Source organism: Calliphora vicina, chromosome 4 (assembly GCF_958450345.1).
Source record: "Calliphora vicina chromosome 4, idCalVici1.1, whole genome shotgun sequence".
In the NCBI taxonomy this organism is placed as follows: domain Eukaryota; kingdom Metazoa; phylum Arthropoda; class Insecta; order Diptera; family Calliphoridae; genus Calliphora; species Calliphora vicina.
In genome coordinates, this window is record NC_088783.1 from 108,053,059 (window position 1) to 108,065,468 (window position 12,410).

At 30.0% G+C, this 12,410-nt stretch overlaps 1 protein-coding gene across 1 annotated transcript; it reads left to right on the forward strand.

Annotated features, from left to right (window-relative positions):
• The first annotated feature begins 10,848 nt into the window (after nt 1-10,848).
• On the forward strand, nt 10,849-12,042 carry LOC135957140 (27 kDa hemolymph protein-like). Its single transcript, XM_065507825.1, has 2 exons — nt 10,849-11,014; nt 11,126-12,042. The coding sequence occupies exons 1-2, from the start codon at nt 10,864-10,866 to the stop codon at nt 11,896-11,898; spliced, it is 924 nt and encodes a 307-aa protein (XP_065363897.1). The 5' UTR covers nt 10,849-10,863; the 3' UTR covers nt 11,899-12,042.
• Nucleotides 12,043-12,410: the final 368 nt, after the last annotated feature.

The following is a 12,410-nucleotide window of genomic DNA, read 5'->3' on the forward strand; positions in this document are numbered from 1 at the left end:
ACCTAAAGACTTTACTAATTTAAGAATAAATTTTGGAATTTTTTTTAAAGAAATTTCTTTAATAATTTTTCTTTCATTTTTACTGATTTTGGGAATTGTTGTTTAACAACTAAATTTAGTTTTTTATTATTCAAACAATATGTTAAAATTCTAAAAAATATTTCTCTGTTCTATTTTTAAGAATTTTTTTTTTATAATTTTTTTGGGAATTTCCGGGGAAGTTTGATAAGGTTATTTTTTTAGTAATTTTCTTAAACACAAGGGAACAGTAGCCAGTTTTTAGCATAAAAGTACTTAATTCGATTAATAAATTTAGCGGGAAATGAAATGCATTTAAAAGTTTTGGAAATTTTGGGGATTTTTTTAAAAAAAATAGGAATTTGCGGGATTTCATATTTTTACATTTAAAATAGCTTTTAATTAACATTTTTATATTAACCTAACAAATTTACTAATTTTAGACAAAATTTTGGAGATTTTTTTTAAAAAAATTTCTTTAATAATTTTTCTTTTCATTTATATTGATTTATTATTAAATCCTAAAGTTATGCTTTGTTTTCTGTTCATTTAAAAATCCGTTTTACCAATCAAATATTTATTTATTCTTTTATTTATAAACATTTCAAATCCATTGGAGATTACAAATCATTTATGATTTCTTACTCATTAATCAATGTCGAAATTCAGGATTTATGCATAAATTCAATGAATTGTTTTTTTCAAATCACTTTTACTAGTGCCAAAACTAAATACATAACTAAAACAGAAAATCGTATAATATTCGTTTAGTTATACTTATTTCTTTTTTTTACCTTTTCTTAAGAGTCACTGGCACGCAGAAAAAAAAATCATAAATACTTAATCATTATCATGTGATTATGAGTTGCCTGCCAACGTCCAGCCAACGATGATGTTGCAGCAGTCAGTGGCAGAGTACAAAAGATAAAGATTCTCACTCAAGTTGTAAAAATTTTCATTAGATATTCATATGCAATGATGATGTTAAAACGCTAAAAATCTAGAAACTTTGGGTAGGAGCAGGAAAACAAAATTGTATGGCTGGAGTAAACATTGAAAAGCCCTACAATATATGTAAACTAATAAATTTTACAGCTAAATGCTTAGGGTCAAGAACATGCACAATCAAGTTTGTTATAATTACTTTAAAACCCTTTGTTACTTGAACCTCCTGTAGGGTACTTGGCAACATTATTACCATCTTTCCTCTACAGCTATACAACGAACAATGAAAATATTCATTTGATACATTCATATTATGCTGTAAAAAAGAGAAGAAAAATATGATTTATGGTTGAATTATTTTGATAACTTGCGCTAAAAGAAAGAAAAAACTAAGATAGCACGAATAAAAATGAAATGAGTATGATAAAATATATAAAAAGGAAGTGTAATATAAATAATAACAAGAAGCAATGAAATATATGCGTATTAAACAATGAATTTGTTATAAAGTTGAAAAAAAAACTTAGCAAAGGACAACTAAAGGCATGAAGCAGCAATCCAAGAGCAGTTTTATATACAAAGACTGGAAAATATATGGAAATGGAAACTTATAATAATGATCTTAATAAAAAAAAACTTTTAATACAACCCTACTAGTTTGTAAAGAATTGTTAAACAATCATTTACTTGCTTGAATACTGCAACATTTTCCTTTCTACTTAATGTCTATTCATTATATAGATAAAGACAAATTGCAAACATTCTTATAGTTTGTTACTAATATTAGACATGTGCTTGCAAATGCACAACTAAACTAACCAAATAATTTACCTCAAAAATCCAAAATGTCTGAAAGTATTTCAAGACACAAAAGCAACTATTATTATTTTAAATAATATGTAACATAACATGTAAGAGCTTTATTCGGCTGTGCCGAATCTTATATACCCTTCACCAAATTATACTTCAAAATACAAATTTTAAATATTTTTAGGTAAACAAAATTTATTTTCAAAAATAGGTCAAAAATCGAGGTTGTCCTGGTTTTTTCCTCATATCACAGCCATTTGTGGACCGATTTTGCTGATTTTAAATAGCAAACTTCTCGAAAGCATGTTTGGCGGAATTATTGAAGATATGGATAACGAAGATATGTGGGGTCTTCAGAAAATTGATTTCAACAGACAGACAGACGGACATGGCTTAATCGACTCTGCTTTCTATAAGGATCCATAGATTTATAGGGTCGGAAAATTATATTGTGGAAATTACAAACGGAATGACAAATGTATATATACCCTTCTCAAGAAGGTGAAAGGTACAAAAATATATGAGGGGCTTAGAGCACAAGGGGTTCAAGTGCTTTTTTTTCTAAAATTAAAGTAACATATGGAGTTAGTATACGAAGTTCAGAGAAGTTCATAGCACAAGAGTTGAATGTGGGATTCTCATACGTTAGCGAGATATGGCGACCAATTCTAGCACTTGTAATTAAAATACCAGTTTTGCTTGGAGCACAAGGGGTACATAAGCACTTAAACCCCTTGTGCTCTAAACAAATATTAAAATTGTGGCAAATTCAAGTAAAAAATTTACTGTAACATCAATGCAAAATGAGGACTTTATAACTCTAGAACCCATCCAAAGACTTTTTAGAAACAGTCTACCGGGCATCCGAAAAATGCAATGGTTACACTTTGAGAAGGATGACCCTTGGAATCTCTGTTCTGTTCTAGTTCTGTTCTGTTCTAGTTCTGTTCTAGTTCTGTTCTAGTTCTGTTCTAGTTCTGTTCTAGTTCTGTTCTAGTTCTGTTCTAGTTCTGTTCTAGTTCTGTTCTAGTTCTGTTCTAGTTCTGTTCTAGTTCTGTTCTAGTTCTGTTCTAGTTCTGTTCTAGTTCTGTTCTAGTTCTGTTCTAGTTCTGTTCTAGTTCTGTTCTAGTTCTGTTCTAGTTCTGTTCTAGTTCTGTTCTAGTTCTGTTCTAGTTCTGTTCTAGTTCTGTTCTAGTTCTGTTCTAGTTCTGTTCTAGTTCTGTTCTAGTTCTGTTCTAGTTCTGTTCTAGTTCTGTTCTAGTTCTGTTCTAGTTCTGTTCTAGTTCTGTTCTAGTTCTGTTCTAGTTCTGTTCTAGTTCTGTTCTAGTTCTGTTCTAGTTCTGTTCTAGTTCTGTTCTAGTTCTGTTCTAGTTCTGTTCTAGTTCTGTTCTAGTTCTGTTCTAGTTCTGTTCTAGTTCTGTTCTAGTTCTGTTCTAGTTCTGTTCTAGTTCTGTTCTAGTTCTGTTCTAGTTCTGTTCTAGTTCTGTTCTAGTTCTGTTCTAGTTCTGTTCTAGTTCTGTTCTAGTTCTGTTCTAGTTCTGTTCTAGTTCTGTTCTAGTTCTGTTCTAGTTCTGTTCTAGTTCTGTTCTAGTTCTGTTCTAGTTCTGTTCTAGTTCTGTTCTAGTTCTGTTCTAGTTCTGTTCTAGTTCTGTTCTAGTTCTGTTCTAGTTCTGTTCTAGTTCTGTTCTAGTTCTGTTCTAGTTCTGTTCTAGTTCTGTTCTAGTTCTGTTCTAGTTCTGTTCTAGTTCTGTTCTAGTTCTGTTCTAGTTCTGTTCTAGTTCTGTTCTAGTTCTGTTCTAGTTCTGTTCTAGTTCTGTTCTAGTTCTGTTCTAGTTCTGTTCTAGTTCTGTTCTAGTTCTGTTCTAGTTCTGTTCTAGTTCTGTTCTAGTTCTGTTCTAGTTCTGTTCTAGTTCTGTTCTAGTTCTGTTCTAGTTCTGTTCTAGTTCTGTTCTAGTTCTGTTCTAGTTCTGTTCTAGTTCTGTTCTAGTTCTGTTCTAGTTCTGTTCTAGTTCTGTTCTAGTTCTGTTCTAGTTCTGTTCTAGTTCTGTTCTAGTTCTGTTCTAGTTCTGTTCTAGTTCTGTTCTAGTTCTGTTCTAGTTCTGTTCTAGTTCTGTTCTAGTTCTGTTCTAGTTCTGTTCTAGTTCTGTTCTAGTTCTGTTCTAGTTCTGTTCTAGTTCTGTTCTAGTTCTGTTCTAGTTCTGTTCTAGTTCTGTTCTAGTTCTGTTCTAGTTCTGTTCTAGTTCTGTTCTAGTTCTGTTCTAGTTCTGTTCTAGTTCTGTTCTAGTTCTGTTCTAGTTCTGTTCTAGTTCTGTTCTAGTTCTGTTCTAGTTCTGTTCTAGTTCTGTTCTAGTTCTGTTCTAGTTCTGTTCTAGTTCTGTTCTAGTTCTGTTCTAGTTCTGTTCTAGTTCTGTTCTAGTTCTGTTCTAGTTCTGTTCTAGTTCTGTTCTAGTTCTGTTCTAGTTCTGTTCTAGTTCTGTTCTAGTTCTGTTCTAGTTCTGTTCTAGTTCTGTTCTAGTTCTGTTCTAGTTCTGTTCTAGTTCTGTTCTAGTTCTGTTCTAGTTCTGTTCTAGTTCTGTTCTAGTTCTGTTCTAGTTCTGTTCTAGTTCTGTTCTAGTTCTGTTCTAGTTCTGTTCTAGTTCTGTTCTAGTTCTGTTCTAGTTCTGTTCTAGTTCTGTTCTAGTTCTGTTCTAGTTCTGTTCTAGTTCTGTTCTAGTTCTGTTCTAGTTCTGTTCTAGTTCTGTTCTAGTTCTGTTCTAGTTCTGTTCTAGTTCTGTTCTAGTTCTGTTCTAGTTCTGTTCTAGTTCTGTTCTAGTTCTGTTCTAGTTCTGTTCTAGTTCTGTTCTAGTTCTGTTCTAGTTCTGTTCTAGTTCTGTTCTAGTTCTGTTCTAGTTCTGTTCTAGTTCTGTTCTAGTTCTGTTCTAGTTCTGTTCTAGTTCTGTTCTAGTTCTGTTCTAGTTCTGTTCTAGTTCTGTTCTAGTTCTGTTCTAGTTCTGTTCTAGTTCTGTTCTAGTTCTGTTCTAGTTCTGTTCTAGTTCTGTTCTAGTTCTGTTCTAGTTCTGTTCTAGTTCTGTTCTAGTTCTGTTCTAGTTCTGTTCTAGTTCTGTTCTAGTTCTGTTCTAGTTCTGTTCTAGTTCTGTTCTAGTTCTGTTCTAGTTCTGTTCTAGTTCTGTTCTAGTTCTGTTCTAGTTCTGTTCTAGTTCTGTTCTAGTTCTGTTCTAGTTCTGTTCTAGTTCTGTTCTAGTTCTGTTCTAGTTCTGTTCTAGTTCTGTTCTAGTTCTGTTCTAGTTCTGTTCTAGTTCTGTTCTAGTTCTGTTCTAGTTCTGTTCTAGTTCTGTTCTAGTTCTGTTCTAGTTCTGTTCTAGTTCTGTTCTAGTTCTGTTCTAGTTCTGTTCTAGTTCTGTTCTAGTTCTGTTCTAGTTCTGTTCTAGTTCTGTTCTAGTTCTGTTCTAGTTCTGTTCTAGTTCTGTTCTAGTTCTGTTCTAGTTCTGTTCTAGTTCTGTTCTAGTTCTGTTCTAGTTCTGTTCTAGTTCTGTTCTAGTTCTGTTCTAGTTCTGTTCTAGTTCTGTTCTAGTTCTGTTCTAGTTCTGTTCTAGTTCTGTTCTAGTTCTGTTCTAGTTCTGTTCTAGTTCTGTTCTAGTTCTGTTCTAGTTCTGTTCTAGTTCTGTTCTAGTTCTGTTCTAGTTCTGTTCTAGTTCTGTTCTAGTTCTGTTCTAGTTCTGTTCTAGTTCTGTTCTAGTTCTGTTCTAGTTCTGTTCTAGTTCTGTTCTAGTTCTGTTCTAGTTCTGTTCTAGTTCTGTTCTAGTTCTGTTCTAGTTCTGTTCTAGTTCTGTTCTAGTTCTGTTCTAGTTCTGTTCTAGTTCTGTTCTAGTTCTGTTCTAGTTCTGTTCTAGTTCTGTTCTAGTTCTGTTCTAGTTCTGTTCTAGTTCTGTTCTAGTTCTGTTCTAGTTCTGTTCTAGTTCTGTTCTAGTTCTGTTCTAGTTCTGTTCTAGTTCTGTTCTAGTTCTGTTCTAGTTCTGTTCTAGTTCTGTTCTAGTTCTGTTCTAGTTCTGTTCTAGTTCTTTTCTAGTTCTGTTCTAGTTCTGTTCTAGTTCTGTTCTAGTTCTGTTCTAGTTCTGTTCTAGTTCTGTTCTAGTTCTTTTCTAGTTCTGTTCTAGTTCTGTTCTAGTTCTGTTCTAGTTCTGTTCTAGTTCTGTTCTAGTTCTGTTCTAGTTCTGTTCTAGTTCTGTTCTAGTTCTGTTCTAGTTCTGTTCTAGTTCTGTTCTAGTTCTGTTCTAGTTCTGTTCTAGTTCTGTTCTAGTTCTGTTCTAGTTCTGTTCTAGTTCTGTTCTAGTTCTGTTCTAGTTCTGTTCTAGTTCTGTTCTAGTTCTGTTCTAGTTCTGTTCTAGTTCTGTTCTAGTTCTGTTCTAGTTCTGTTCTGTTCTAGTTCTGTTCTAGTTCTGTTCTAGTTCTGTTCTAGTTCTGTTCTAGTTCTGTTCTAGTTCTGTTCTAGTTCTGTTCTAGTTCTGTTCTAGTTCTGTTCTAGTTCTGTTCTAGTTATGTTCTAGTTCTGTTCTAGTTCAGCCACCCAAAATCACTTCTCAATCAAATAACCAACAATGTCTGTCGGAGTTATTCATTTAATAATTTCTATAACTTAAAACTTAAGCGATCTAAAATATTATTTCATAATAATTTTCTTTTAAACACTCATTATCTTTATCACATTGATAACATTTATTTATTTATTAATATCAGTCATAATATAATACGTCATATTGGACTTTGAGCGCTTACACATTTTTTCTTTATTTCTACAATAAAATGTAAATAATAACAAGTAAGAGTGTTACATTCGGCAGTGCCGAATCTGATTTTTTTGTACAATTTTTATAAAAACATTTATTGTATCACTGAGCCATATTCCGGGAAGATATTTGTATGGAATAGGAGAAATCTTGGACTGATTCTTACCATTTCAACAACAATTTTTCTTTTATAATAGTAATAACGGGTGCAAAATTTCAATATATTTAAAGAAAATCTAACATTTTGGTCCATAACTCAGATTCTGCTTGACCGATTTTGACCATTCTCAATACTAAACATTTCTGCTCAACAATGAATATTTGAGCAGAATTTCATTCCCCTAAGTTCTTTCCTGTGGGATCTATAGTGCTTTCCACATACAAATATAAGGACAGACGGAGAGACGAACATAGCTAGATCATCTTAGAATTTTATAAGAACGCAAAATATATATAAATTTTTGGGGGTCTGCGATTAATATTTTGATGTGTTACAAACGGAATGACAAAATCATGCACCCCCATCTTTTTGGGTGGTGGATATAAAAATAATACTTATTTAATCAATCAAATAACAGAAATCGTACGAGTACTAATAATTTCGATAAACTTAAATGAAGTAGGAAATATAAAACTATTTACAATAAGCGATTAATTAATATAGTTGTGCTCACGTTGGGGTACTGATAATGAGATATTAAAGAAAAAATGGTAACAAAATACCCTACATTTGCATGTTAGGCAAATGACATCCATGGCTTTGCTGGCACATACGCAAAATTTTGTCGAAATTATCTATGACCATTTTGCATAAATGTAGCTGGGTCGAATTTCCTCCTATAAAGTTGATATAGACATTTGATATAAATCGAATGGTGTTAATTCACATGATTTACGATACAATTCTGATTACCGAAATAAAAAAGAGCGTGACAAGACATTGATCACATGACAAATGAGATTGCAGAACTACCAAATAGGTTGATGGAAGTACAGAATTGTCCTAGTATTAAATAAATGGATTGAGGGAGATTAACTATCACCTTACCTAGTTCTTGAGAGGCAACGGGGGATATAGGGGCCATAATGATTCACCAAATTGTGGGACAGGCAGAGCTAGGAGTCACATTTTCTCCGAAAACATAATGGAGGTCATGAAGGAAATTGTCTTTTAATTTCGAACTTTATAAGTGAAATAAACACATTGCTACAAATTGAGGAAAGTAGACATAAAGAGCAAAGAGATGTTGGAACAAATTTGATGTTAGATGCAGAACAGCCCCGCGAAGTTATACCTTGGGCAGAGCCGCGAGCTGTGCGGTTGACGAATGGGAAGGCTGTTTAGTGAGTAGGTGGCTTAGTAGCTGAATCTCAAATAATGAATACCGATTCATATCTATGAAGATTCCGCACACATTTATTGGTCGGACCTTGTAATTTTGGGAAAAAATTGATTTTGTTGTATAGTGTAATGAATATTAGGAATTCTTAAAAAAGAACTAAGCAAAGAAAAAGTATAATTTTACTAAAACAGTTTTTTTTTGTTGCACTTTTATGTTGTTTTATACTATTTTACTTGACTTTTTATATGATTTGTGGAAAAAATTTACGTTTTATTGGTTTTTAAAATAGTACTAAATCTACTACTATTTTCTAAAAACATTTTCTTTTTCATATATAAGATATTTCTAAAGAAAATCACATAAAAATAATCTTTTTTTAAACAATTTAAAATAGTACTAAATATACTACTTTTTTTAAATGGCTTTCTATTGTGATTTAAAACCATATATTTAGCCATATTTTTAATTTGTATGTGATTTGTTAAAAAAATCTGCATATTTACAACTTTTCCAAAAAGTACTTAAAAATACTACTTTTTTCTAAAAATGATTTTTAACATGACAGAGCCATTTTAAACTAATTATTTCGCATTTTTATACTATTTTACTTGACTTTTTATACGATTTGTGGAAAAATTTAAGTTTTATTGGTTTTTAAAATAGTACTAAATCTACTACTATTTTCTAAAAACATTTTTTTTAAGATGTAGAAGTAATTTCTAACGAAAATCACATAAAAATATTGTTTTTTACAAAACCTAAAATAGTACTAAATATACTACTTTTTGTAAATGGTAGTATATTTAGTGGCAGAGTCATTTTAAACTAATTATTTAGCATTTATATGTTATTTTACTTGACTTTTTATATGATTTGTGGAAAAAAGTTGGTTTTTAAAATAGTATTAAATCTAATACTATTTTCTAAAAACATTTTTTTTATGATGTGGAAATAATTTCTAACGAAAATCACATAAAAATATTGTTTTTTACAAAACTTAAATAGTACTAAATATACTACTTTTTTTAAATGGCTTTCTAGTGTGATTTAAAGCCATATATTTAGCGTTTTATATTGTTTTTTTTTAATTTGTATGTGATTTGTTAAAATATATATATATTTATAACTTTTCCAAAAAGTACTTAAAAATACTACTATTTTCTAAAAATGATTTTTAACATGGCAGAGCCATTTTAAACTATTTATTTAGCATTTATATGTTATTTTACTTGACTTATATGATTTGTGGAAAAAATTTGGTTTTTAAAATAGTATTAAATCTACTACTATTTTCTAAAAACATTTTTTTTTAAGATGTAGAAGTCATTTCTAACGAAAATCACATAACAATTAATTTTTTTTTAGAAATTTAAAAAAGTACTTAAAATACTACCTTTTTTAAAAAAGTATTTTTTTGCATTTTCTATTAATATGCATGAATGTTTAGAAAATTCATTAAAAAAGTATTAATAATTAAGTTTTAAAAAAGTAGTAAATATGTTAATTGTTAAAAAATCTGTGTATATACAACTTTTTCAAAAAGTACTTAAAATACTACTTTTTTCTAAAATCATTTTTTAACATGATAGAGTCATTTTAAACAATTTATTTAGCGTTTATATACTATTTTCCTTGACTTTTTATATGATTATTGGAAAAAAATTTACGTTTTGTTGATTTTAAAATAGTACTAAATCTACTACTATTTTCTAAAAACATTTTTTTTAAGATGTAGAAGTCATTTCTAACGAAAATCACATAACAATTAATTTTTTTTAGATATTTAAAAAAGTACTTAAAATACTACTTTTTTTAAAAATGTTTTTTTTTTGCATTTTCTATTAATATGCATGAATGTTTAGCAAATTCATTGAAAAAAATATTAATAATTAATTTTTAAAAAAGTAGTAAAACTACTACTTCTTCAAAAAAGTGATTTTTAACACTACTTTTAGGTAAATGGGTTTCTAGTGGGATTTAAACCCATATATTTAGCGTTTTATATTGTTTTATTTGAATTTCTATGCTGATTGTTCAAAAATCTGTGTATTTACAACTTTTTCAAAAAGTACTTAAAATAAGTACTACTTTTTTCTAAAATCATTTATTAACATGATATAACCTTTTTAAACTAATTATTTAGCATTTATATATTATTTTCCTTGAGTTTTTATATGATTTGTGGACAAAAATATACGTTTTATTGGTTTCTAAAATAGTACTAAATCTACTACTATTTTTTTTATTTTATTTAGCGTTTATATACTATTTTCCTTGACTTTTTATATGATTTGTGGAAAAAAAATTACGTTTTATTGGTTTTTAAAATAGTACTAAATCTACTACTATTTTTTAAAAACATTTTTTTTAGCATGCAGAAGTCATTTCCAACGAATATAGAATATAGACTTGACTATAGGCAAGACTACAGACTTGACTGAAAGCTAGAATATGGGCTTGCTTAGATACTTGACTATAGGCTAGAATATAGACCTATTTGTTACCTATGTATTATTAAACTTGACACACCCTTTTTCCTTTAGTAGCCCACAAAAAAAATACAAATATTACTAATAAACCACTTAAACATTACAGTAGATGATGTGTTGCCAACTTATTTATTTGTACTTTGCAACTTCTAAATAATTTTCAATGTATTCAAGCCACTTTCTACAAAATTCAACACCAATAATATTGATAAGATTATGTTGTCATTAGCTGTTGGCGGTATGAAACATTTTTCTTTCTTTTTTTGTTTTACTACATTTTATCAATAATAAAGATAAGAAATAAAATTGTTTAACAAGTTTATTTTTTAAAAAAATTATTAATTTCAGTTCTTTGAGGTTTGGAGAGCTCAAATAGCAGTAGTTCAAATATTGCTGCTGTTAATTGAAAAAAGTTGTTAAATTTTTCAGAAAACACATATTTTAAATTGTTTAACACAAAAAAATTATAACAAAATGTTGAAACTGCGCTTATTTGTGATAGTTATTGTGGCCACCATTAGTGTGTTATTAATGACACAATCAGAGGCTGTTAATGTCAGTCAGATGGAAACTTTAAAAAATCAATTTTTACCAGCGGAATATAGAAATACAAATTTCACTTTTGGTAAGTTCAATAAATGAGTAAACTAAAGTTTAAACTACATACTAAACGTTTAACTAAACTTAACTAAAACTTGATTATCTTTATTAATTTATATTTTATGTAAAATTACAGATGACCTGAAACGAGTTTTCAAAGAAAAATGCAAAAAAGCTTCCGGTGTGGACAATTCCACTTTGTACCAAGAAGTGGAAAAAGAGGCTCTTAAATTTACCAAATGCCTCTCGGGTATAGCAAACTTAACTGCCCTGCAAGAAGAAATCGAAATTGCTCGTCCTATTGGTGAATTGGATACCGTCTTCCACAAATACTGTCTAAAAGCTCCAGAGGGTGAAAAGTGCTTTAGAGAATTCAACACCGCTGTTCAGCCCTGTCTGAGCAAAGATGAAAAAACTCAAAATGCCATAATGGTGCGTATTTTCACCGGCCTATTGGGTTTCATGTGTGCCCGAGGTGGTGATCAAATTGCTTTGTTTGTGGCCGAAGAGGGACCCGAATGTTTTGAGGCTAACAAGGAAGCTATTACCCACTGTGCCAATAAATCGTTTACTGAGTTTGTTCCCAAGGATGGTTCGGTTCCAGATTTATTCAATCTACCCGATTTTGTGGTTGAACCTGAGCACTGCATTGATTTGGTTAAATTTGAGAGCTGCACCTTGCATCATTTGGAACAGTGCCAGGAAATTACGCCCGCCAATGTGGCCGAATCTGTTTTCAAATTCATTAAAAATGAGACCAGCTGCAAAAGTTGGTTGGACAACAAGGCCAGCGAAAGATCAATTTTGAAAGATCCCAAAAAGGGTTCAGCTTCTTCTCTAGCACAAATAAGCATTTTATGTTGTTTAATGGCTTCATTTGTAAGCCTATTTGTGAGATATTTTGTTTGAACAGAGACTAGTTTTTAAATTTTGTTAATTGTGATTTTATCTGTTAGAGATTTCTTTATTTTGTTTTTTTTCCTTAGTCTGTAATATTTATTTATATTTTCTTAGTACAAGTATGTATAAATAAAAGAAATGTTTAACAAAATTTTTCACAATTTGTTGCCGTTTGATGGAAATTATTTATTTATCTTATCGTTTGTATTTAGAGGAGATAAGAGCTGTTTGAATGCTTGAACAAATCTATAATTATTTTAATAACATTTTATTGTTTTTGATATGAAATGTTTATAAAGGTAGTTAGTTAATAAAATTTTAATATAAATAGTGGAAAGGTTCTAACTATAAAGATTATTTATCAAATATGAAACGGCTGGTTCTTTGAACTATCCACTGTTTGTAACACCTGGTAACGTAATGAACTAAAATTGAACGAACAAATAATATTTCTCCAAGTCATACTTACTTCAGTATTAAACATTTATAAAGTTATATATTGAATAAAGCACGAACTAAAC

Excerpts from the sequence above, each read along its gene's own strand:
- LOC135957140 (XM_065507825.1), top strand. The coding sequence starts at position 10,864 with ATGTTGAAACTGCGCTTATTTGTGATAGTTATTGTGGCCACCATTAGT. Across the intron at positions 11,015-11,125 it reads AAATACAAATTTCACTTTTG|ATGACCTGAAACGAGTTTTC; the intron begins GTAAGTTCAATA and ends GTAAAATTACAG.